The 26,411-nt window shown below is 42.6% G+C and overlaps 1 protein-coding gene across 1 annotated transcript in view; it reads right to left on the minus strand.

The window, feature by feature from the left end:
* UBL3 (ubiquitin like 3) overlaps positions 1-6,839 on the minus strand; it is a 54,249-nt gene extending 47,410 nt beyond the window's left edge. The window contains exon 1 of the mRNA XM_062514690.1: positions 6,302-6,839. Within this exon, the coding sequence (XP_062370674.1) occupies positions 6,302-6,328 (27 nt within the window). The 5' untranslated portion in view covers positions 6,329-6,839. The remainder of the gene's footprint in view (positions 1-6,301) is intronic.
* Between the last annotated feature and the right edge of the window lie 19,572 nt (positions 6,840-26,411).

The following is a 26,411-nucleotide window of genomic DNA, read 5'->3' on the forward strand; positions in this document are numbered from 1 at the left end:
TCATTGTCCAATGCTTCTAAAATGAAAACAACACACTCAGTCATATTCCTTTAATAACTACAATGAGCTAAAGTTTACCCATGCAAAATTGTGTCAGGAAACGCTTGCTACTTTAGCAGGCTTAATTAATTGCCCTAAAAACAGACTTAATGTGAAAAAGAATACCAATCAGCAGCAATGTCTTTCACCATATTGAGAATAAGAAATAACCAACCTAGCGGATCCAATTCCATACTCAGAAGAGACTGAAAATAAGCTGAATTATCTCTTTTACATAAAAGCATAAGAATGATTAGTCACATTCCAGATATTTCTGGATTCCCGCAAGCTAGTGTAGCACTCACAGGCTGAGTCAGAATCGAGGTCTCCATTCTGCTCACTGTTGCATAAGCAGATATAGAGACATCTCCAAAAGTTTACATTCTGAGTTTTACTGAGTAACAAAGCTGACTGACCAGAAGTATAAAACAAGTAAATCTCACTGATAAAAATACTGTGACCATAGCTTTCAACATTCACAAAAGTAGGAGGAACTCTCAACTGAAAAAAAGTAGTAAAGCATGCCTTTAGTCATTTTGTTCATAGTATCATGAAAGTATTTCTTACCAAGACAGCTGCAAGGACCACATTCAGACAGCCTAAGTTCCTACTGCAGCCTTGAGACAAACCAAGGAAGTGAGATATGGGCTTCGAATGATCCAAAATTTAGATTTAGATATGCACAAAGCAGTCACAAGCTCCACAGGGAAATACTGATTACAGATAGCTGATATTGTCCCTAATTCCACAGCTGAGAGGTGGAACATTTCCCCATTCAGGCCCTGACTGACCTGGTCATTTACCAGATGACATCTGCTAATTTTTAAACATGCACAATTGACTGTTCCTGCTGTAGATATGATCATTTTCCTGCACTTGCATATACTCAGCATTTGTATTTTCCCTCTCAGTCTCGCTGGAACCTGCCAGCAGCTACTTCCCAGCATTCCCAACATGGGAGGAGTTACATCTCCTTCAGTATACATCCCCTCCAGCGTTCATAAAGTTAAGACAACAAAAGCAGAAAGAAACCAGTTCAGGTAATGACAACAAGGGTGGGTGGCAGGAAGGAAGGAACAGTTAATATCATCAACCTACACTTCCATCTGAAGTAGTGAGCTGCACCACAACCCAGAATAAGGATCAATCCAACCACAGCTGCTCTTCACCAAAGAAAATTAGATGAAGGTCATGAAAACATGACCTTTCAGAATACGTCAGATGTATATACTAATACAAATAATAATATATTTAGTTACAAAGTTTCTCCTGCAGTGCCATACCTAAAAATGTCAGTTGTGCTAAGATGTTTCTTGTTGTTATTTAGATACATTTTTAATCTGTGAAACAAAAAAAAAAAAAAAAAAAAAAGGTGGGTGGGGGAAATAAGTACAAATAATTTTGGAGTATACCCAAATAAATACACACTGAAGATGAACTTTAGTAAGTTTATGCCTGGCCACTGCTTCAGATAGCAAAGAAAGAGGTTCTTCATTTGATTACAAGAAGCACTGCAATATGTTACAAAGGCTCAACTGGCTTATATATTGCCCCAATATATAAGGAATCCGAAGCTTCTCCAAGCTCTTCTTTCTAACACAGATGCCACCTCCATTTCCTTCTCCAAGAGCACAAAAACAAACCCAAAACAAACATTGAGAATGGCAAGAGAGGCTACTCATTGCTGTTACAATCAGCAAACAATTGTGGGGGGAAGAAAATCAAAAAAGAAAAAAAATACAGAAAAACTCAATTAGCTATTTTTATCACAGAATGTAATGAATTAGGACTTTCAACATGTGGGGGATACAGAAATACAGAGAAATAATCATACTTCTATTGCTACAAAAACATAAGGGACTAACTTAAGACTATCATGCACAAAAGCTACTAGGAATACAGTAATTTTCAAACCCACAAAAAGCATCCACTGAAGGCAAAAGGAAAAGCAGTTAAAAGAACAGAGATGCAGGACTTCTCACATTTTGTTCTGATACATGAAAATGTTATACTGAAAAAAATATTTTCTGTGCTCCAAGTGTATTACAATGCTACTGCACCTATTATTCTTCAATGAAATAATTTTTTAGACTGAATGACAAACAACAAAACTCAGCTGCCATACAACCAGCTACTCCTTTAAGTCGCTCATATCTGAATCTTATTCTTGGATGCCAAAATTCCCATACTGATGTACCATCAGTTTCTGTCCATCCTTTTGCACTGTTAGCCACCATCAATATGTATTAAAAATGAAGCCCCTATATATGTTCAACTACTCATCAACATTCTGTATTAAATTTCCTAAAAAAAGACAATGCACATACACATTTCCACTAAAGATGCTGAATCTATCAAGGAGGGAACTGAGCAGGGTTTCTATTTGTTATTCTTCTACCTACTGCCCCCTTTTAACATTGACCACATATAACCATTTTAGACCATATGCTCCATGCTCTTCTACGTCTGCAAATATCTCACACCAAAGATTGAGTTTCCTTAAAAATTATGTCTACCATACCACCTACATCTCTGAAGCCTAGCATATGGATTGAAGAGCCGTGCACATTAAAATTAAAACCTTTAATTGTTTGGTAGATTCCAACACTTCGTTGTTTACCAAATGCAGAAAAACCCAACAAAGCAACAAGAAAACAAGCCAACAATAAAAACCCCACCATGAGCCAAAAGCGTCACCTTCTCTTACTGCTCAGACAGAAAAAGAATTGAATCTCCTAGAGGGCATGCAAGGAACTACCCAGAAAGAAAGTGCTAGCAGAGCCTTTTCATACGGACATAAAACACATGGACAACAGGGAACAGTGGACACTGTTAATACTTTTTAGTCATGCAGGTGGCTTTCTGTGGATTCCTAAAATCCCTGAAGAATTCTAACTATAAGGAGAAGTATCACAGGTACACAGAACCCAGAGAGGAAGCTTCCCATAGTCTGATGGCAACTCCATTAAAATAAAGGGGATTATTCAACTCAGTAAGAACTTCTTGTCTGAGCACGAGTTTTTCATCGCTTACTTTAAAATTTTCAGCTAGTGTTTAAACAACTGCCAAACCATTTTCATTTGGTCCACTCAAAAAGCCAGTGTGATTAATTTCACAAGTCCATAAACCACTGCATGTCTATTTATCATTACAAAAGAAATACAACTTGCAAACAGCCCTGCTGTTATTCACAGTCAAACTCTAACTGCTACCAAATGGTAAAACTGATAAATCACCTGACTAAATTACTGAACATAATCAGAGGTGCCCCACTGCCACTACAGTCATCAGAGCTTATGTGAAAAATTGAGCAAAATTAGGCTCTAGATATGCAGTTTAGCCTTCAAGAACTGTCCCAGACGCATCTAGTCCTAATAAAGTTAATGAAACTACTCAGGTAGAGAGGTCAATATTAGCAGGTTTCATGCCAGGAGTGGAGTTTTAAGCTGCAAGTAGCACACGTTGCTGAGGAATAACGCACCACAAACTTACAACACTTGGAATGTGGTGTGTCACTACCCAATTTATTAGTGGAATGCAAATGATAAAGTACTGTGTTAATTATTTAGGAAGTGATGTTGAAATGGTTAGCTGGTAAAAACTGCCGTAGTTCTGGAAACAAGTCAACTCAATGTCAGAGAACAGGAGACTGAGTCAAATTATGTCTACTTAAAAATACAAAGCTTACTGGAAATCAGATAATTTACTACGAATTTATGTATAGCAGATCATTCTCAAAGGTAGGACAGGAAGGCAAATTAACACATTTTTAAGAAGCAGCAATTATATTATTATTATTATTATTATGAGCAGGTTAGTTCATGAACCTGACAAACAGCTACACACATTATTATTATAATACTTATGTAATTCATAGCAGATTTACTAAGTATAATGGAGTCTTCATAAAATAACACTCCATCACACTGCTGCCAGCTCCTATAGATATGGGAAATTAATTTTTTGCAAATGCAAATTACACAGTGGGTGGGTGGGTAAGAGAAATGCAAACTGCAAAATCCTACACTAAATAAAAACATATATAAACATGGTGACAGCCTGGTAAGGGCTCCTCTTCAAATAGCTAAGGAATGGCAATCCCATTTTCCTTCCTGAACAAACTCCTTTGAAATATGGAGGATGGCAACAACAGAAGACCAAAAATGAGTTTTCAAGCACTCTTTTCATAAAGTAATATTTATTTGTTGTAATTAATAACTGGAATTTCTACAGCACACTTCAAACTTTCAGAGAGAAACTGCATCTAATTATACAGAAACTAAGAGAAAAATGATCCCATGACAGGCCAGAAATATCTATTTATTTAAATTCTACCAACATTGGTAACATCTTCATTCAAATGTTTTTGTAATGACTCAGTATTTAAACATCACTGTGTATAACAAGCTTCTTCCTGATTTGAATAAACAGAGCAGCACTAGCTAGGCCCAGCTATCCCCAGCAATAGTATTCTCATTACACTGTAACAACACAAGGAAATAGTTTTCATAGAAAAATTTGTATTTTGCCTATCTTAAAATCTGTGCACTTTGTAGCAAAAGTCAAGCATTACAAGCCTAATGGCAGCACCGGGACTCCTAGGCAGGCAGGCAGGCCCTAGGAGGAGCACGGAGGTGGCAGCTCAGCCCAGGGTGACAGGGAGGAGGAGTGTGTTTCATGTCACAGTCAAAGGGACTCCTCCAGGCAACTTAAAAAGCAGCACTGAGAGATTTGCACCTAATCCTCGACGGTCCCGGCGAGGATTTCTGTGATATAATGCTAGACAGCCACGTGCAGGAGAGAAGGGGGTTCAAAAAGCTCTAGCTGTCAGAGAGAAAGAGAGACACTAAAAAGAAATATGTGTAAACTGATAGCTGAGGAGCTTACTGCCTCTGAGTTTAAATCCTTTCATCGCTCTTTTCATCCAGGGGAGGCAAAATTTATTTATAGTATTTCAGAAAGGCAGACGGGAAAAAAGAAACAACAAAACCTGTATGCTTATAACTTGCTGCTTGATCATCCTCTGTATCTTACTGTTTCTGCTTTTTTTGGTCAAAATTCACTCATTGTGACTGCTGTACAAAGGCTGTGAAGGAAATACAGAAAGCAAGCAACTAAACAGAACCATTATTTCAATAGCCCAGCTGCCATACATATCCCAAATAACTGAACATCAATGACTTAAACAAGGGCTACTGGGTTTTATTGTTCTCACTACCGGGCCAGGTTTTACCCACAAATTAAACTAAAATTATTTTTTAAATTAAAAATAAAATAAAAATAATAATTAAAAAAGCATAGACAAGTCCTTTGCTTTTGGGGAGGGGAAAAAAGTACCTTTTAATGCAAACAGCTATGTGGAAATGCGTGATAATATTTTGCTGTAAGAATAAAGAATTAGCATACCAAACTGCAGCTACAAGTTCGTGGGTGCTTTTTCCAACTAAGAGACCTATGAAAATATATCCTGATTTATGGAAATACATACAAATGGAGAAAGTCGTGCTGAACGGAAGATTACCTAGCAGACTTGATTTACCCTACCTTCTCATGATCTGCTATACCTTCCTGTTTTAAATGTACTGCGCCGAGTATCCAATACAAGCTGAAGTACAGTCCGCCATAAGAAGTACTAGGAGTGCCCTTGAAAAATGTCCAGATTGCAGCTAGTGCACAAAGGACCTCGCCATGAAAATAAAGCGCATGAAAATTTCTCTCTCGCACTTGAGCCGGCAGCAAGTGAAGAGATTAACTTCCCACCAACATCGGAAGACAAAGCGTTGGCAAGAGACAAGCCAAGTTTAAGAGGTTTAGAAAGAAAGAGACGGGGTGGGGGGGGAGGGAAAGAAAAAAAAGAAAGAAAGAAATGGGTCGAGCAATTCATCCCGAATGCTCTGCTTCGTATCTATCTCCCCCTAAAAAATGCTCGACGGAGCTGAGGAGCAGTGCTACACGACCCAAGCGTGAGCACTCAGGTAACTGACTGCCATAGGTAATAAAGGGAGTCGGGCATCCCCCTCTCCTCGCTACACAGAAGGCGACGCTGCAGATCTCCCACTCCACCACCAAAAAGCGAAGCAGAACCAGCATCTGGGGCGGAAGGGGGAAGGTAATTAACTGGGAACTTTATGTTCCTTAAATATGCAACCAAGACCTTTTTTTTCTTCCCACGCCCCTCTTCTTCCCATGTTCTCTGTCAAAACTAGGCTGAAATTAACGTTATTTTATAATAAAACTATTAAATAAACAGAACAACACTCACCATATCAGCTGGAACGCTGCTGGACATTTTGATGTTACCCTAAATGGCTTAAAAATCAACTTAAAAGAAAAAAAAAGGAAAAAAAAGAAAAAAAAAAGCAGCAGCACGAAGAGCAGCAGCCCGTTGGAGATCTTTAAGATGCAAAACCGGTGTCAGGCAGCAGCTTCCACGTCCCCTACGCGAAAGAGGTGCCCGATAAGCAGCGGGGAAGGCGGGCGGCTGAGGAGCAGGAATATCCAGGGGCAGCGGTGCCGGGCTGGACCGGAGGAGCCAGCGGGAGACCAGAGATGGCAGCAGATCCCTGTCAGCGGCAGCAGCAACAGCAGCGGTGCCAGGTAGACCAGGACACACAGGCAGGACTACACCGCCACATGAGCTGCGTGCGGGCTTTTTTCCCCTTTCTCGCCCTCTGCCTTCTCTCCCAGCCTCGACAAATGACGACGGGATGATTCACACGGGATAATAGTGCGTCCAAGTCACCTCCTCAGTCGGCGCAGGCGACCCGGGCGCGCAGGCAAGACCTGGCTCCTGCCCTGGGCGGCGGGGCAGGGAGGCGGAGGGCCGGGGTGGGCCCGGGGCCGCTGGCGAGGACGCCGGGTCTGCGGCCCCCCTAGGCGGTGTGCGGCATCCAACAGCGCCCGGCGGGGACGCCGGCCGGGGAGGGAAGGGAGGGAGGGCGCTCGGAGGGGAGAGCCCTCCCCCGCGGCGCTCGGAGGGGGCCGGGGGGCGTTCGACGGCGGCCGCCTCCCGCAGCCTCAGCTCTCCGCTCGCATCGCCGCCGCCTCCTCCTCAGCCCGCCCTCCCTCCCCCGCCTCGTCCGCCGGCGGCTCCGGCCGCCCCCCGAGAGCCGCGCCGCGAGCCGGAGGTGCCGCTCCTTCAGCGCGATCCTCGCCCGCAGCCGCCCCCTGTCATCTTCGGCTCAAACCAACATGGCGCCCGCCGAGCCGAGCGAGGGGACGCGGCAGGAGAGACGCGGACCCTCCGCCGCCTCCGCCGCCGCCCCCGCTCCCGCCGCGTCACACGCCGCCGCCCCGCGCGGCACCATGGGGCTTGTAGGCGGCCAGGGCCGACAGCCTCCGGGGCGGGGCTACCCGCCCTCCGCGGGCCCCCGGCCCGCCCCGCCCCGTCGGGGGAGCCCCTCGGCCCCTCCGCGCTCCCGCAGCGTCGGCCGAGGCGGCACCGAGGGGGCTCCGCGGCACCGGCGGCGCGGCTTCCCCCCCGGGCGGCAGAGACGCCCCGAGCGCCGCGTGAATCGGCGCTTTTCCCCCGCGGGCGCTGCGGCTCCCTCAGGGGCGTTCAGGCGCTCCCCTCGCAGCCCCTGCCTCCCTCCCGGGGCGGGTGCCGCTCCCGGCGTGTAGACCCGCGCTGTGCGCTTCGACGGCTTCTAGCAACAACAAAAAAAGTAATTGCCATAGAATGTTAAGGTTTTGGACTGGAGTTTAAAGATCATCTAGTCCTAATCCACCCTGCCACGCGACCGGGGTGCTCGAGGCCTTATTCAACCTGGCCTTGAACACTGCCAGGATTGGGGCATCCACAACCTGCCTGAGCAGCCTTCTCCAGTGCTTCACTGCCCTCTGAGTAAAGAATTTCTTCCTAATAACTATATTTTTCCTCTTTATTTTTGTACCCACTGCTCCTTGTCATATTACCCATTGTCAGTTCCTGACAAGAATCCCTCTACAGATTCCCTGTGGATAAGCTACATTTCCGTTTTATTGTTTTAATTCTTCTGCACCTCAGATCTTCAAGTCTGGACCTGTACATCGCATTTTTGTCTTCCTCCTTCTCATATTATTCTATAGGTTTTTCTTTAGGGGTTTTTAATAATTATTTTAATTTTTGTTTCCTTGTTTCCCAAACTCTGTAGTTTTAATAATGGAAAAATATCCTGTAAGATTCACAGTGCAAACAATGAGTGCCACCTTGGAAGCACCTGGAGAAAGGGAGTTCCCTCATCATGTCAAAAGCCTCTTCAAAAGCCACCTTGCTTCCTGAAGAGCTCTGTATTTTGTCATGGACCCAAGTTATCAGAAGCTATGTGTGTAACTGGTGTTTTATCCCTTATTCCAGGCAGCTCCTGGAGACCAGCATTCAACAAAGAAAGGCAGTGCCTGATGAAAAGTACACTGCAACTCAAATACACAAAAAAAAAAATCCACACAAGGCACATGTATACTGAAGAAATGAGTTGGCCTTTTGAGAGGGGTGTGGGTAGGCACATTCACATACCAATACTGTGAAACTGTCCAAGAAAAAAAAATAAATCAAGAAAATCAAGCAGATGGTGACAGATGGTTCCTTTGTGGATCTCATGTAAAACCACAGGAAATTAAGAGAGAGTTGTTCCCTTTAATTCTAAAAGTTTGAATCTGCCTTTCTTCTTTAGGACTTTATACTGCAAAGGCAACCCCTGGCAAGTCACTGTCCCTTGCAGGGGTTATAATTATTTGCTTCTTTATAATTCTTTACTTTACTCTGCCCCAAAATAGTACAAAACTTCTGACTTCAGAAGATAGATCTGACAGCAAGCAGCCCCATTTGATGTCTGGGAAAAGAGCGGCCCTGCATGTGTGATCTCTGTGAGGATTCTGTACTGCCACATCGTGTGACTTCAGGCATGTCACTCCCTCTCTTGACAGCCGAATTTGCTTAGATCATACATTTTTTGGGAGTCAGTGACAGCCCCACTCTCAGTCAGGCCTTTTAGACACCAACAGGATAAAAGGTCTTGTGTTTGTGGGAGCAGTAGCAAGTTGTTGAAGAATCGCTTACTCTCTTTCTGACTGGCTGTCCTTAAGGGGCAGAGAAAGTACAAGAGGAGAGTTGAAGAGATGAGACTTGAGAGATGGCACTCTCTTTCAAACATTATGTTTTCTTGGGTATCAATGACTTTCTGATTGAATCAGTGACAGACTAAGGTATTATAAAAATCTTGCTTAGTAGAGTTTATTCTTAGAATCTTACTAATGTGGGCTTTTCCCTGAAAAACAATCAAGCAAACAAAAAACCCTAAGAAGTTTACATACAATAGCTTAAATTTAATCAGGAGGTAAGACCTGCTCCTAGGCCACCCCGCAGACCAGCCTTTCACTCCTCTCAGACAGCAGCCCTGTACAGGTGCCTTGAGGTGATCCAGGTAATTTAGGAAGTGTCCTGCCCATACCTTTCCTGCTAGCACTCTTATGGTAGGGGCAAGAGAACAGGCACCACAGCTGCTTTACAGTCACTGCACATCATTGCTGTCTCCTGATGTAATCTGAAATCAGTGACAGCGCAGTTATGTCCTTGGCCGCTCTGTGACTGCTGAGGTGCGTGGCCCTTCCCACCTCCCCTGCTACAAGCAGGCAATGCAGACAGTGGGGTTTTGTATCCCTTTGCAGCTCACAAGGTGGATTGCCAAAGATCATGTGGAAATACCCTTCCACTGAACATCAAGAAGTCCACGTGCCCAAGCAAGTCAGGCAAGTAAGGGCAGCAGCAAGCACAGGCAAACTGGATGAGGGGTCAGCAAGGCAAGCAGGCAGCAACAGGGCACATCCACTGCACTGGAGATGGCTCTTTTTAATGTTCACATGGAGGAACTGTTCTGTGGTGCATAATGATAAACAGATCCAAAGGACATAACCACAGGAAAGAAACCAACATGATTCTATGGGTTTTGCATTTTTGCCTCTGTTTTAGCAGTCCATTAAGAGGAAGGACCATGTGTTGGTGAAGCAGTGGGGTACAGGAGTCAGGAGTCCTGACTTTTCTGCTTTCTGTATGCAGTCGACTTGGTCAACTTTTCTGCCAAGTGTTGTATAAATGAGGATCAGCTCCTCTCTGATGCACAGCTGTACTGAACAAGAGAGGTCAATTACCTTTTTAATAATTATTTTGATTGCCATCTATTTGAATCTATAGTTATGACTGCTGGCCAGAATGCCCTAGTATTAGGCACAGTACAGTACAAATACATATCATGTCCTGTCTTGAAAGGTTCATAGTGCTGGGTTTGCCCAACAGCTGATATTCATGTCACATTTGAATTATTATTTTTTCCCCGGCTCTTATCTGTGATGACCAAACACATATGAATGGAGGATTCCAGTACAACTGGTACATGCTGGAGATCATTTCAAGGTGATTGTGTGATGGACAAATAAATGAGAAGAGGTGCTGATCCTGGTAGAAGTTGGACTACATATGATGACTGCGGTAAACCCTACCAGTTTTGTAGAGGTGAGGTCATATACTTGAAATGCAGGGTGGTCAAATATAAAACAGAAAAATTATCTTTTCTCTTTGTCATGTATTAAGAAATGCTGTTATGATAGTATTCATCTCACATTTGCAGAGAGTGGAAATGAGGGTTGTAGTCAGCAGTAGTTGTATGGAACAGGGGACCCTGCAAAAAACATAACCACAGGCTGAGTCTGGGATCAGCTTGCAGATAAATCCCAAGCAAATGCTACAGGCATACACATCTGAAAACAAATCTTTTCCACATCCAGATATCAGGGAAAAAAGGGGAAATGCTGTTCAAGAGGAATGCTAACAACATAGAAAGCTTAAAAGGCTATTCTGTTTTTGGGGCCTAATCCTGTACTCAGATGCACAAATCTTGTTTCCATTAAGTCTCCTTTGCAGAAGTGTCATTTGAATTTGGACATCCAGGTACAAAATCATTCATCATCACTACTTTGACAATTTATGGGGGAAATCGACCAAGTATTCAACTGATATTACATTCCTTATTTGAAAAATATGACATGACACAAGTAGAATTTGGCCATTCTGTATTCCTTTAGAGAATAATTATGCCAGGTATCTACAAGTAGACTGGGCTGCAGATTGTTTCATGGCCATCAGTACTAGTTGAAAGCTGACTCTGTACTGAGGCATGCTTAATAGGAATAAAAGGTCTGTTATACTAAATCAGATTAGTAGTCCAGCCAATGTGATATCTTGTCTCCAGCAGTGGCCAGCATCAAATGCTTCAGAGAAGGACACACAGACCCCTGCAGTGGACAATCACATTATAATAATCTTATTTGCTAAGTTTCCACTGCTGCCAAAGGTGCCAGAGGTTTATGCCCTGGAGCACAAAACTTCATGTCGTTTATAGCCTTAATGGCAGCATAACCTACTGTTAACATGTGAGACTGATTGCCATTTTTCAGAAGAGCAGCACTCTCTCTCGGGTGTTGTTATTGCTGGGGTTGGAGACCAGGTTGAGCCTACATCCCACGACTGACATTAAAAGCTTTCAGCCCAGTACTGACTTCCAGTGTTTTCCCTTTGAGGCAGGCTGTGAACAAGAGCATCTTCAGGAGAGGTAATACGCCATCAGGAAATTTCTTTTGAGGCAATTTCTGATTTGCCTCCAGATTTTCAGTGCACCCTGAGAAGGTGAAAGGCTCTTAAGACAAAGGGTTTAATTCTTTGGGGTTTGGCTGTGGGACAGATCAGGATTCTTTCCCTCTCTGGCAGCCACAGCTGCGAGATATCCAGGGCAGCAAGGAACACACCGGGTTACTCAACAGGATACTTTTAATACCTTTGTAGAAACATGTGGCCTTTTATTTTAACTCTTACAGAGCCAAGTTTGCATTCAACTCGGTATGACTCAGTCACACTGAATTTAGGCACCTTACAAAGAGGCCTTCAGGCAAAAAGCTGCACTGGAAATGAGGGCTGGATCCCACAGAGTGCTTGCCACCCGCTGTCTGCTCCTGTGTACTGCTGGTTTCTCATTCTGGCTGCTGCAAAAAAACTCCTATTTTCTGTGTTCAGATTTTTTTTTCTTTTTACAAAACTGTCTCCTTTCCCCTTGGAAGAACATTGATTTTTGCCTGTTTGCTGCTCCTGTGTCAAGCCAAACCAGCATGTGGGTCCTATCAGCCTCTCTGTCAATGCCAGCAGGCTTCTGGGAGCAGCGTTCCTCAGGTCCACCACACCTTTCTCTAAACTGGCAGGAAGGCAGCAGAGGACCTCTGAGATTTTGTAATATTTAGAATACACACTGCCAGGCAGAATCATGGTTTATTTATCAATTTTTAAGTTACCCATCAGATTGATGTTGCTGGAAAATAAAAACCACACAGCCAGTTTAAACCAACTCACATTGTTCCTCTGAATGTCCCAATTGTCTTTAAGGGGTTATTTTCCCCCCTCACTTCTGCAGAACCCATGTACATACACAAGATGATAGGAAACAACTGAGTGACACTGAGTGCCCGAGGTTATTCCCGACCTTCTTGATGCAGCTGAACCAGGCAGGAACTGTGCTCTGCCAATCTAGTGGGTGTTGCTGAGATATGGCATAGTGTTTGTCACAAATCGCATTAGGTAACTCCTAAGAGCAGGGGTGAGGACTGATAGAAGAGGGTACAAAGGTAGAATAAAAGCAAGAAGTCCCCAAGCCTGTTTTAGAGAGTATTCAAATCACCAGAGTTCTGAAGGTGGTTTAAATGTCCATATAACTAGGAATAAATGGATACATCTGTCCAGTTCATACAGAAAAATAACCCTGAAAACAGTGGGAAGAGGTCCCTTGTTTTATAACATATAAGAAAAAGGAAGGAGAAATTTTAGCAGAGAAGCTTCCATCCTGGATCAGCTTCCTGACAACAAGGGGGACCTAGGGGGAGCATTGAGGTTATGCTACAGCTCTAAACTTAAAACCAGAATTTAACAAAACATAGGAGTAAAATGCTCTTTGATATCAGGAAATAAATATATGTAAATGAAGAAGTTCTACACAACTGATTGTAAGGGTTATGCTGGCAAAAATTACTAAAATTTTCCAGAGAAGTGGGAGGTCAAAGATCAGGAAAAGTGCCATATCAAATTAAATGACAGCTCTGCAGAAAAAGGAACAAGAAGTTGTGGCTTTGGGGAATGACTGTTGCAAAACTCAATGCTGCAAAAGAAGCTGTCTAGAAAAAAATGGAGAAAAATGTACGGTTAGTGTTCAAGAGAAAACAGTAGAAGAACACCAGGTACCAGTCTCAGAGTGATCAAGGATGTAAAAGGAGAATGGCTTTGTAAAACTGTTAGATGTGAAGGCTAAAGCTCAGGTTGCTCGTTGGTGCTACCAGGATCCCAGCTATTGTTCATGCCTTACATGAGCCACGGCAGCCCAAGGCTGAGTGTAGCCTATTAGTTGTGCAGAGCCAGAATCAGCAGGGACCCTGGGGTACCAACTGTGTTTTATCATCCCTCTGTCCTGATGACTGCAGCAGGTTATTTTTCTTTTTACACTATCAGGCAGTTAAGTTAATTTCTATTTCTTTTTTTTACTATAAGGGTCTCTAGTGGGCAATTAAACATTAGTGAACTCCCAATATAGCTCACATTGACTATTTATAAAATTAGTACTAAAAATACTAAATTGAAGAAAGAAATAATTTTTGCTTCTTTGAATTTCATGAGGGTTTTTTAATTTAAGGACCTTCATATGCCTGTAATTTCAGGCTGTTACTTATATGCATGTGTATATATACTTAAACATATGTTTATAAAGCTCTCAATCTATATGCACACATACATATTAATACTCTGAACATTTTTAAATTAGCTGAAGCACTCAGATAAATTAGATGCAAATCTAATTGTATACTACTTGAACTGAAACAAAAACCCAACTCAGAATCTGCGCTGAGTTAATTGTTGTTTATGTAAGTTGTGTCAATGTAATATAATATTTTACTTGCCTTATTTTCTATCATGCATTAGTCTTTAGATCAGAAACAATATCTGAATGAAGCAGTGTCGAGAAATGCTATTTTTAATTGGCTAAAGAGATTGGTTGACCTCTGGTAACTGATTACTGTTGTTGGGGAGACTCTCCATGAGTGGTGGTGCATTGTTTAAACATAATGGGACCATAGTCTCATGTCATCCATAGGATATGGAGACACCACAGTTTTGTGTTTCTTTTACTTTATAACTATACATATGAGGCACAATCAACAAAGACTTCCTGAGGATGAATGTTGTCAGTATATGAAACACTGAATAATTGCTTTTTGTTCTGATGAATGGTCCCCTTTCTTTCAGATTTAAAGGGGAAAATACAGAAAAAAGTAGTAGCTCTGGGGCATGGACTCTTGAAGATAGGATATTTTTTAATAGGCTTTGAGCTGCATTAAGTTCTTACAATAATTTTATATGACTTTGACTCCACTGATATAATCTAAATGATTCCAGGCTTACAATAAAATGTTAGGGACTGGGCAAATTAATAGGAAGCTGAATTCCATGTTACTTCCAAGCTCACAGTCACCTGAGTCCTGAATGTTGCCAGTGTTGGGATTGATTTTTTTGTTTCTCTATTTTCACTTTTGCTCATCATGAACATGAAACCCAAGACAGCCTGATTTCATTCTAGCCTCGCTTTCTCATTTCAGTCCCAAGGCCTCTGTGGACAGTAATAGGTATTTGTGTTGCAGAGACAACTACTCCCAAAATAGCCAGCACTAGAAGACTTCTAATTGGTTTACTGTTAGCAGAAGAGCAACAGAATCTCAAAGACTGAGTGGACAGATTTTACCTTGTTTGAGTTTGTTCTATGTGGGTATAGTTGCTTTGAAAGAGCTTGATTAGTTTTTATTAATCTTAGTTTTATTAATTTATTAAAATTATTTTAATAAAAAGTTCAATGAAAGGAGGCTTTGTCAGACATCAGTGTCAGTGCTCACTTTTGTTATGTCTGTCACTGGCAGTGGGCTGGTGCCTTGGGTGCCAGCTGCAGGCACAAGTGATAGATGAGGAGCAGTACTGCCAATTCTTGTCCATGCACAAAAACTTAGGCCACATTTTTGACATTCCCTTTAGCATAACTCTAAGGGTGGGACTTGACTCATCTAAATCTAGCCCTCTAAAAATACTGGATATCTTACCTAAGCTACTTTTGCAGCCTCCATCTGTCATCAGTGGAGCAAGGTACGGCCATCACTTTGACCTCTTAGATAAGATTCTAGACTTCCTTCTACTGACCATTTTAAAAGCCTTTAAAAGTCTAGATGCTTAATTTTTATACAGCTGAAGGTAACCTTTGTGAATTCTCTCCAGTCTTTCTCACTTCTCCCCACCAGCATGGTGTTTGTTGCTCCCCACTCTGCTCAACTGGAAAGTTAACCATGATTTGATGCTCAGGGTTGTTGCACACTAACTCACCCAGACCCTGGCATTGTTCATGCTCCAGAGTGCTGAGATCCAATGCCAGGGAGGCTGCAAACATTTATGCAGGACCTTTGGTATGAAAGTAGTGCCACCATGGCTGGAGTCAGTGGGCACAGGCTGAAGGAATTACCTAACAGAAGCAGAACTGGTTATGTACTTAAACAGGTGCACAAACTTTGGCAGGATCAAGGCTTAAATAAAAATCACCTCAAGGCAAGAAAATGTTCTTCTTTTGTTTCCTTTGCAGCACAACACTTTCTCTTGTCACTTAATTAACTTGGTTTTCTAACTGATGAATGATGTAGTAACTTTGGATGTGTTACAATCATGGCATCATTTGAAATGCCTCAGCGCTCTCCTGAGAGAAGTGAGAAGGTTATGGGCTGCCTGTTCTGCTAAATGAGGATATTTGGTGATCACAGCATGTGCTCTGCAGTCTTCGACATCAAGTCCTTGGGGTGCAGCCTGGCTGCTATTAAATGGGCAGAGTCCCATTACCCAGGTGAGAGTTGCATCAGGTCTGAAAACCTTTCATTTTTCCAGGAAGATCCTTATGTAGGACACCGAGGACACAGTGAGGGAGCTGATTGTTAAGGGTTTGTTGAAAAAGAGCAAGAAGAGGACATGAAAGCTTCGAGAAAATATGCCTAGGTCTCTTTTTCTTCATAGCTTTAATATGGCATGTAATATGTGTGTGTGTGCTTACTAGTTTCACTGCTGCTGATTTCTCTGTAGCTACAGCAAGAGGCAGTTCTTAAGCAGAGACTGGTTACACAGAATATTAGACTATTTCAAGGGTATTAAAAATGCCACCAAACAAAGATCTTGTTCACTCACCCTGCCCTTTCTGTGACAAATGACTGCAGTAGAAGTGAACTCCTGCTTTTCCTTATTTATGAAACACCTCTTCCCTTTTGTATGAAAAACTAATATTCCTGTGCTTTAGAAAGAGTATAAGTGGCATTTGAGAGAGCGGGTGAAAGCTGTACATTAGAGTGGTGGAACAAGGCAAGTACTGAAAAACAAAAAAGCTATTCAGATTTTGTTTTTTTTCCTAAAAGAAAAGGAATGAAAACTCTCATCAGACTGAATTGTTCCACTCCTGATTACTGTGTGTAGCATGATGAAACAAAAAATGCATTTCCATTTTAGCTTTTGCAGGCAATATATGCCTGCAAATGCTAAAATATATGCCTGCAAACCTTTTGATAAAGAACTGATTTTTCAAAGCAGCACATTCCTGTAGGCTGTCAGTGATCCAGCAGAGCTCTCACGCTGCTTTGACTTTCACTCCTCCCAAGAGTATCAGACCTTTATAATTCTTTCTAGGATCCTAACAAATTTAATAATATAGGCAAACTTCTCCACAGATTGATTTTGGATTTACAAGGCTACTGGCTGTTTGCTTGCAGAGATGTAACCAAGAGGCAGAACCCACATATCAGTCTTTTAAAAAACAACCTAATTTACACAAAATAGATTTTACTCTTCAACCTCTTCACAACTGAAACTGTCAATGTACCACACTTAGCCATAAACATTTCTTCAGGAAGGAACTGATCTCAAATAAGCCAGTTTAAATAAGATCAGCAAAGCCATCTCCAGTAATACCATCTGGTGACTCTTAATCACATTCAAGTCTAGAATATTGAAAATATGAGTCAGGTTAAAAAAAAACATGAGAAAAACAGTGTGAGCAGTGGAGTGCAAGAGTATTAACTAAGAGTAGCTTGCAGGCTGTAGGATGGAGAAGAGCAATAAAGAGGATCATGTAGCAAAGCAAGTCATAAACTCAAGGACTAAGGCAATACATGCTCATTAATATGCAGCCATTTACCAACTCTACCCTGCCCATTCTAACAAATGCTTTTGGCTCAGTCCTTATGTGCCACCCAGGTACTGAGACAGGTGCAGAGGTGAAAGATCAATGCAGAGTTGAGCATTATGTGTTTGCCGTGGTCTCACTAGCACTGCACTGTCCCTCCCCTGACTGGTGAGCCATGGCAGCAGTGTATGCCTCCTGAAAGTACATGAGAACCCATGAGCTACCATTGTGTCAACTGTATTTTCTAAGCCACTGGCAATATTTTGTAGAATTTGAACTATTGTGTGTGAAGTGGTGATCTTTTTTTTCTTTTCCACATTTGTTTTTTTCTTTTCTGCAGTTGAACCCTTAAATAAACAATGGCCTGTAGCAACTTGTATCAAGAGTAACAAGAAGAAGGTGGCTGACACCTGTACTGGTTTGAAGAAGCAATTTAAACAGTTTGGTTATGAATTCTTCTGCAAAGCAATTTTTTTTTCTGCTGGCATGCGTTGTTAGATTCAGTTTCATTTCACTGTCTGTGATGCCATTCCTTCTCCACAATAAGTATCCAAGTGATGCATCACAGGCTTGCTGTATCAGAGAATGTTGAAAAATAAATGAATGTGCTGATTTCTTTGGCATTTAAGCCTTTTATTCAACCCTCTAAGCTACAGACAGATGATTTCTTAAAGTGGATTTACATGCTAGCAAATATAAACAAGCTCTTAAAGTGACAGTAGTGATGAGATCTCTGTAGACTTGGAAGTTATTAGAAAAAGAAATTTAAAAGGTGAGAGTAGTTTTCCCATTTTAAAAATACTTTCCAATTAGTTTAACAGGATTTGATGCAATGTTTTACAGCTTGATGAACAAGTAGCTGAATAGTTTGGACAGCATGTGTCTAATCTTGTTCTGAACAATTTGTTTTCTTTAAGCAGGTAGCAGAATGTGCATTTTTCTCTTCATCATAGACTTCTGTTCTCACATTCTTTCTTTTCTTTCTTCAGGCAAAATATTTTTGCACATGCTTAATCCCAAGAACATCATTAATCCCAGGATATTTATGTGTGGAAATTAAGCACAATTTTCAGTATGTTATTGGCCTGCGCTGAGACAGACAGGGACACATCCCATAGAAATCCATCTACTCCTGGAAAAGTCTATGCTGTGTGCCCTGTGTGTGGGACTGACTTCTACTGGCTAAGGGTGGGGAAATGACATAAGGAAGCCATTGGGTCATGCACAGGGTGACCTTGAAAATCAGGCTTAAGTACCTGCTCTGGCGACTAAATTCAGGAAATTAGTGAACAGTTCAGGTGGCCTGTCCTAAATGTCAAGCTCAAGTGTAGCAGATCTTGGTGCAGGTCTAGATTTATTCTCACATTTTCAGGCTGAGTCCTGGCTTTGCAGCTGTGGAGAACAGGGACTCTGAAACACCCCTCGCCCTTTTCTTAACAGGGTAGGTGACCAGATCTGCCAGAAGTCCCATGGGGTTAATCTGTTCCCATTTGTAACCTTAACTCACTATCGGAATTTGTGTAAGGTAAAGCAATGTGTGATGGATGCTCTTGTCATGTATTGAATCACTTAAATCCTCGTGAGAGAGTCTGGGCATCCACTTCCTCCTACTGGGAACAGCAGACATTCAGCTGTTCTGCAGCTAAGGAAAAGTACTGATTGGAGAGGTGAACATAAAAAAAATACATGTATCAAAATATATATTTATAGAAATATGTATTTGTGTGCATGAATAAACCTAGTTGTTTCTTTTCTCCAAATGTGGTGCTTGGCCCTCAGGACATTTTGCATGGCTATAGAATTAACTGGCATGCTTGGTGGGGTCTTCTAGTGATGGACATTTGAGATATTTTGGTTAAGAGTTAGTTAGTTTTATGGGTACTCTCACTCATACAGAATCAAATATACATGTGCAAACAAAGCAAGGAAGAATACAGTTACCTTTGTGATTAATTTGATTGACAAAGTATAGGAATAGAGAGTTTCTTTGTCCTTGTACAGGACGTGTTTGTTGTTCTTCAAGAACTTTTGTGAATAAATGAATGTGTTAAATTAGGTCCTGTAGAGACTTGTTTGCAAGTGGCATAAGGAAGCTTGTTTCCAGCTCTGAAGGGATAGCTTCTTTTGTTAATCTACCAAATTAAGTATTGGGTAGACTTCTTTATTGAACAAATGGCAGAGGACATGCCAAGACTATTCTTTTACCCTCCTGCTCTCAGGTCTGTGACCACCCTCTCCTCCCTGAGGGGGAACCAGAATTCTGCATTCTGTGGAATCAGTGCAAACCTTTTCTGGCATATGAGCCCGTCTCAGATCAAACACCTCCCTTGGAAAACACTGACACATGTTAGAAAAAAACAAACCAAGCCATAAAAAACCCCCATCTGTTAGTTTCTTAACAGGTTTCACATTTGTTTCAAGCATGCTGGTCAAAAAAACTCACCCCAACAACACAATCACATGGAGAAAATATCAGTTCCTCACCTCAGAGAAAGGTCTTCTACAGCAACTTTGAACACTTTGGAGTGGATTCCCCTCAAAGCCATCTGAAAGGTTCGCGTTTACCTTAAGATTCAAATGAACTATGAAAAAAGGCAGGAGCAGAGGGCAAGCCATCCCATCTACTCTGGCAGCTATCTTCAGAGGGGCGAACCATATTTTGGCAGCCCATCTCTTCTCTGACACAACAGGCTGCCAACATGGCTGGCTTAGATTAGATGCCTGACTCCTGAAAAGCTAATTTAAGTGCTAAGAATCCCAAACTTAAATTTTTAATCTTAAGACAAAATGAGTGATTGTGGGTTGAACCCCCAACAGAGTTCATTGTTCCTTCTCCAAAAATCCAAGCTCTTTGTATCATGCCAGATCCATTTTAAAGGCTGGTTGCCCTTTGGTTCAGATGTGGTACAGTGGTATTCCTGCTTCCAGTTCATTCCTGCTTTGCAGGTAATGCAAAAAGTCAGAAAAATGCCCCCTCCAGCTGCACATTGTGCAGTGAGGAGCCTCGGGCTGAGAGCAGCAGAGTGCTCAAGTGATTTTGACCAGTGCATCTGAATAAAACAACCTTCATAATACTTGAGCAACAAAACACTTTACTGCTCTTAGAACAACAAACCACATGGTACACAGCAGCAAAGCAAGTTATTACTGTTGCCGGAGCACAGGGATATCTCATCAAGGGATCCATGTCTTACCTTTTCAGCATTATTCACTGGCAATTCTCCTTGTACCAATAAGCTTTCACTTGTGCACAGTGAAAATAATGGTCTTACCTTTACACAGCGAAGTCAGAGAGAAGGCAATGGTGCAGAGCCACAGGTGCTTTTATATCCTGTACAGTGAGATCTGGCAATGTATCCTTATACAGAAGCTAAAATGCTCTGCTTGAAAATAATGACAATAACACTCAAAAGCCACTTCTGGTTCCGTTGTATTTACTGCTTCTCACTTTGAAACCAGAAAGTGTTTGTGTCTTAAAAATCTAAATACACAGAAAGCAGAAAATGTAATGATTTAATTTTGTAATAAGACCCAGGCACAGGAACCCATGAGGATTTTCTTCCTGATGTTGGACTTCACATCTCACACCCGGAGAGGATACATGCTGGCTTTGGCTCCCAGCACTGTCCCCAAATGCCTTCCGGCTTGGAGAGGAGAAAGCCTTCTCTGGTTACCTTCAGACTTGCCCTTGGACTGCAGGAAGAGAGGGAAAGGACAAATGTGTGTTGGACAAATGTTTTTCCTGTGTTGGTATCAGGAAAAGACTATTGCCTGAGCCCCTTGCTAGAAAGTGAGTGCACAGCACTACAGGTGATGCTGGGGTTTCCTTCAGCCAAAATGTGTCTGAAAATACATTTCTCTCTCTGGAGACAGCAGCAGAAAGTCCATTGCTGCTCCTATACTCCTTCAGGGATGCTCTATAAAATAGAGGATTCTCTATAAAACAGAGAAAGAAACATCGGGCAGAGTAGATATTACCAGTCCCATTCATTGCTGCATGCACAATGAAAAACATCTGTCTCTGCTCATGGATGAAACAAAATCTCATTGATTCAATGAAGAGCAAAGAAAGAAACTGTGGGAGTACCCAGAGACAGATCTCTGTAGACACAGTATTTCTGGAGATATGATCATAAGGATGCTGTCCTCCCTGGTTATTTCCAGAGCACACGAAATTCTACTGCAGCCAGCTCAAAGCATGTTTATCTGTATCTGATGGACTTACTAGTGTGCCAGTCTTCACATTCACAGTCATGAGCCCAAATACCCTCATCTTTCCCCTAATCCCTCCCAATACACCTGCGACAGGGAGGGGAGAAACAACTTCTTTCGGAAGAATAATTGGGCTAATCCCAATGGTGAATGCTGACTTAAAGTGAGCACTATTTCACAGAGAGTCAGGAAGAAAATGTTCCTAAAGGCCTACAAAATTCCTTAATCTCAGCTGCTGGAACTATTTGTATGTTTTGAAGTGACTCCTTGTCTTGTCAGAGCTGGAATTCATTCAGAACAAATTCATTCATTCAAAACAAATAACTTTTTTTATTCCAGCAGCATTCCACCCCAATACCAAAATCTTTGCAGAGAAATGGTTCTCTCTTGACTTTTATCTTTGTGTGTGGCACATCTTATGCAGAGAGACAAAGGGCACAACCATGAGACACAGAAACATCAATGTACGGAGGTGCTGCATGACAGCACCCAATGTGGGTTTGCTCTATTACCCACACAAAGGAGGTTCCAGGCTGTCCCAGCTGCCAGAGCCAGGCAGGATAGGTGGGACAAGGGCATGGAGGGAGTTCAGATCAAAGCAAGGATAAATGTAAGCTTCAGCCATGCAAACAGAGGCAAGAAGCTTTTTGCTGAAAGTCATTTCCCCTCTTGCAACATCGCCAGCTCCTGACATGTCACTATATGCCTTGTTTGCAACACTGGGGAAGGGAAGCTGGTGGAGGTGATTTCCTGACATTTCTGGATCCTTTCAAGCCTGAACAAAAGACTTACTACTTCTGACATTGGATTACTGTGCCCGATGAATCCCTGACTTCTCTTACTTGAATAAGTAGTTTAATTCATAGCGGAGCTGATTTCAGTTGGTAGTGTTGAAGTGTTGTCATCACAGCATCATTCAGCACAGGATAGGAAGGTGACCAGGAAAAACTGAAATTAATAGTGCTTTCATATGGCCTTTCTAGAAGAGTGTGAACAAAAAGAAGCCATAACTGTAGAGGAAAAATTGCAGAGTCTGTATGGAAAGGATTCATTCTGCCATTTACTCTCTGGATCATTATATTTGCTTTCCACCACCACCAGCATTCCTTTATGGTAAGAGAGTAACTTTTCAGAAACCTATTCTCCCCTGACATTTCACCTCTATTTCATTGGCTCAGACAACTTGAAGTGACTTGGATAACATTTAGTGAAAGAAAGCAGCCTGAATCAGATCAAACATTCTTTTCTTTGATGGAACACTTAAAAGCAAACCAACAAAAATATATTAAATATATGGTTAGTATCATCATATGTTCTTAATTTTGCTGGGTTACTAAATTACAGGGACTGCAAAAGGAGACATTATATAAATCCTATGTGAACATATGGCGTTTTTTCCCCTTCCGAGACTGCAGGCTAAATCTATGCAATCCTGTTTACAAAATGAGCCTTGTCGTTTGAGGAGTAGTGCCTAATGACAGTTGTCAGTCTTCACTAGGTACCACACTCAAGGGACATCTTGGTATGCCTGTGACAGACAGATTAGATATTGTCTGGAGAAGGTTGTGCAGCAGCTGTAAGAAAGTTTGGTGCAGAGGAAATGAGGATTAGAAAAAAAAAAAAGAGTGAGGAAATCAGATACAGCTTTTCCAGCCCCTGATCTCTGGTGCGGATGATTCCTGTGCTCAGGTGTGAGCTGTGTGTGTCTGAAGCTAATGGCTGGATGGGAGATGGCTGCTGCCATGGCTTGACTTCAGTCACCCAGAGTCGCAGCCTTGTTGTGATCAGACCTGGACAGATGAAAACCCTCTTTTCCCCCCAAATAGTTTGCCATATAATCAGCTTTCCTTCCCATTCTTCATAGTCTTGCACTGAGGGCAGATGTAACCAGTGCAGCTATGTCTGAGGCAGAAAGAGACTGAAATCATTTGGCAGTTGTGACTTTCAGTGCCAGTAGCAGGAGGTAGTGGAGGGAGGCTATTGCCCATCCCTGTGCCCTGGAGGGGAATTGTTCAGTGCCAGTATAGGTTCAGGAGCTGGCACAGGACCCTGCTCCCACTGCCAGAGATCCTGAAGGCAACCTTGTGGCTCCCAGCTCAGGTATACTCATAGGGATTGCCTCCCAAGCAGCTCTTTGCCTGACTGGCCCTTGTTAATTTGCCATGTGGAAACCAAAGAGATGCAGGGGTCAGCTCAGGAGTCTATGCACACACTGCTCTCACGAAGATGTGCTCTGTATCCATGAGTGACCAGAGACTGAGTGTGTCAGCCAGAGAAAAGGCTTTTCATGCATTTCTAGTAATAGCCACAAGGACATTCAACATGGGTATGGGCAGCAGGTGATAGGATTTGGAGCCTCTGCTGCAAAAGTCCTTTATGTTTTTTTCAGCCAAGGGTCAAGTGAGATTGCAGAGCAAGAAAAACAAATGGGACACCAGCGCCAGGAGACCTGATGCAGGAGGCCAGTGGAAGCTGCCGAGACAGCAGGTTGTAGCACATGTAATGCTGCTCACATAAAGCTGAACAGTGAAACTGCAGCACTCTGGGGCCTGCTGAAACTGAGAAACAGCTCCCTGCTGCCTTGCTGGGACAGCAGTGATGATGGATTACATTGGCTCCCCTCTGCAGGATGCCCAGCCACAGGAGCACTGCCTGCTCCCTGCTCCTGGATACTGCTGATATCTCAGGAGGCTGCAGCCAGCATCTCCCACAGTGAGCTGCTCCCCAGGGACCAGCCCTCTGCTTACATCAGCTTCTCCTGTGAAGTCAGGAAACTCCTTGAGGATTCATAAAGTGCAACACACCCCATTTAATACCTTCAGTCTTGATCTTTATGTCCAGAAAAGCAGATATGAACAGACACACTACAGAAGAATAAAAGTTGTATACAAAGAAAGTAAATAAGTGACCTTGAATTGTGGGGGAAGCAAGAGAAAATTCAAGGTTTAAAGTTAATTAGCCCTTGAACTGTCAGGCCCAATTACTTCCAGCAGGCTCTGACATTTTGAAGATTAATTAGGGAGTTTGTTGTCACGTCTCACAAAGGGCCACCATTATGCCAGAGAAAACCTACCTGCTCTCTGAACACAGAGTCTTGAAATTTTGCAAAAAACTAATTGGGGACCTTTGATAAAAGCTTTCTGATTGTTATATCCATTTTGAGGAATTCATTCTCTTTATATGCTGAAATATTCTGGCAGCTTTGAAGGGAAGGTTTAACTCCCTGGATGATGATTTTAGGTATTTGTAGTTCCTGGGCAAAAGGTCCTTATATTCCTCTGCTTCTTCCACAGCACTCTTGATGCATCCAGCATAGATTATGCTGTAGTGCTGTATTCAGTGTGTATCAATTATTTAGCACATTTACTCCCAAGCAGATCTGTGCGTGTTACTGTGTACCTGTCACTGAAATCAGCCTCCTGAATGATTTCTGAACAGCAGAAATGCAGCTCCACAAATTTGAGTCAGCAGCAGCCTCCTGCAGCAGCAAAAGCAAGCCATCTCCTGGGCTGGACTGGCAAGGGCATGGCCGGCAGAGCAGGGGATGGTATTTTTACACTCTTCTTTGCAGTCCATGGGCCTGGTGCAGTTCTGGGGCCCCCAGTTCCAAAGACACATTGGAAAATAGGAGAGGATGCAGTCGATGGCTATGATCATGCTTAGCAAGTTGGAAAGTCCAGTATAAAACCCTGTTTTCAAGGGAAAGTCACAGCAGGTAATTCCCGGGAGCTCCTGTCCTTTTCTGGTATAATATGGTTGTTAACCCTTTGTTCTACCCCAGGACAGACCAGGTCCCTGAGGAGCTGGAGGGAGAGGCCATGTGCTGAGCTTTCTGCTCACCAGTGCAGTGAGCTCTGCAGCAGTGAACCAGGATTCTACGTGCAAATCTGTCTGTCTCACACCATTTAAAATGTTGCTGTGAGCTTCTTAGTAGACAAAAAGCCCTCCCTGGCTCACAACAAAAAAAGTTTGAAGCTTCAACATAGTGAATCATGGATAGGGTCTTTCAGCACAATTGGAACAGAAAAAAAAAAAAGGAAATTAAATCCCATTTTAGACACAAAATGGTTTCTGGCTTACAGCCATGCAGATATTTTTAACATGTCCATCAATACAGTCTCTGTTCACAGCAACTGACTGATCTGTGACTCTCTATTCATGCTTCCATCTCTCCCCCAATGACCAGAGGGTGTCTTTAAAAGAATAATTTGATCATAACTATTTTTATTTTCCTTTATCATAAGGGGATACTTATGTGAAAGCTGAGCTCTAGAGAGCTGGGACCTCTTGCCAGAGAGGTGGTAGATGTCCCATCCCTATAAACATTCAAGGTCAGGCTGGATGGATCTCTGAGCAACCTGATCCAGTCGAAGATGTTCCTGCTCATTGCAGGGGGGTTTGGACTACACGGCCTTTTAAAGATCACTTCCAGCCCAAACTGTTCTAAGATTCTCTTGGAAGGTGGTTGTTTCTTGTTTCTGTGGTCCTTTTGGTGTCCTTGGGAGGGGGGTTCCATGGCCATGGCAGAGCCATGTGCAGCAGACAGTCTCCTGCAGGGAGACACAGTGAGCTCAGGGGCTGCTGGGGAAAGTGCTGCCCCATCCATGTCCCCAAGATGAGGGTCACCAATGAGCTCTCTGACCTCAGCCAGCTGCAGTACATGCCTACAAGCCAGTGCAGCTGCAAGGCAAGGTCCTGAGGAGGTTAAGGCTAGGACTCATCCTAATCTCCTTCAACCATCTCAAAATTGAACAGCTAAGCCAAGTTGAGAACCTCATTTTTAAAATGTTGTTTTTAGTAGGTTCTCCCAAAAAGCACTTCATCTCATCCCAAGACATGTGTAGTATTTGTAGGGCCTGGCCCCAGAGCTTAGGGGATGATCCTACTTAAGTTTTCTCTCTC

Source organism: Cinclus cinclus, chromosome 2 (genome assembly GCF_963662255.1).
Source record: "Cinclus cinclus chromosome 2, bCinCin1.1, whole genome shotgun sequence".
Lineage (NCBI taxonomy): Eukaryota > Metazoa > Chordata > Aves > Passeriformes > Cinclidae > Cinclus > Cinclus cinclus.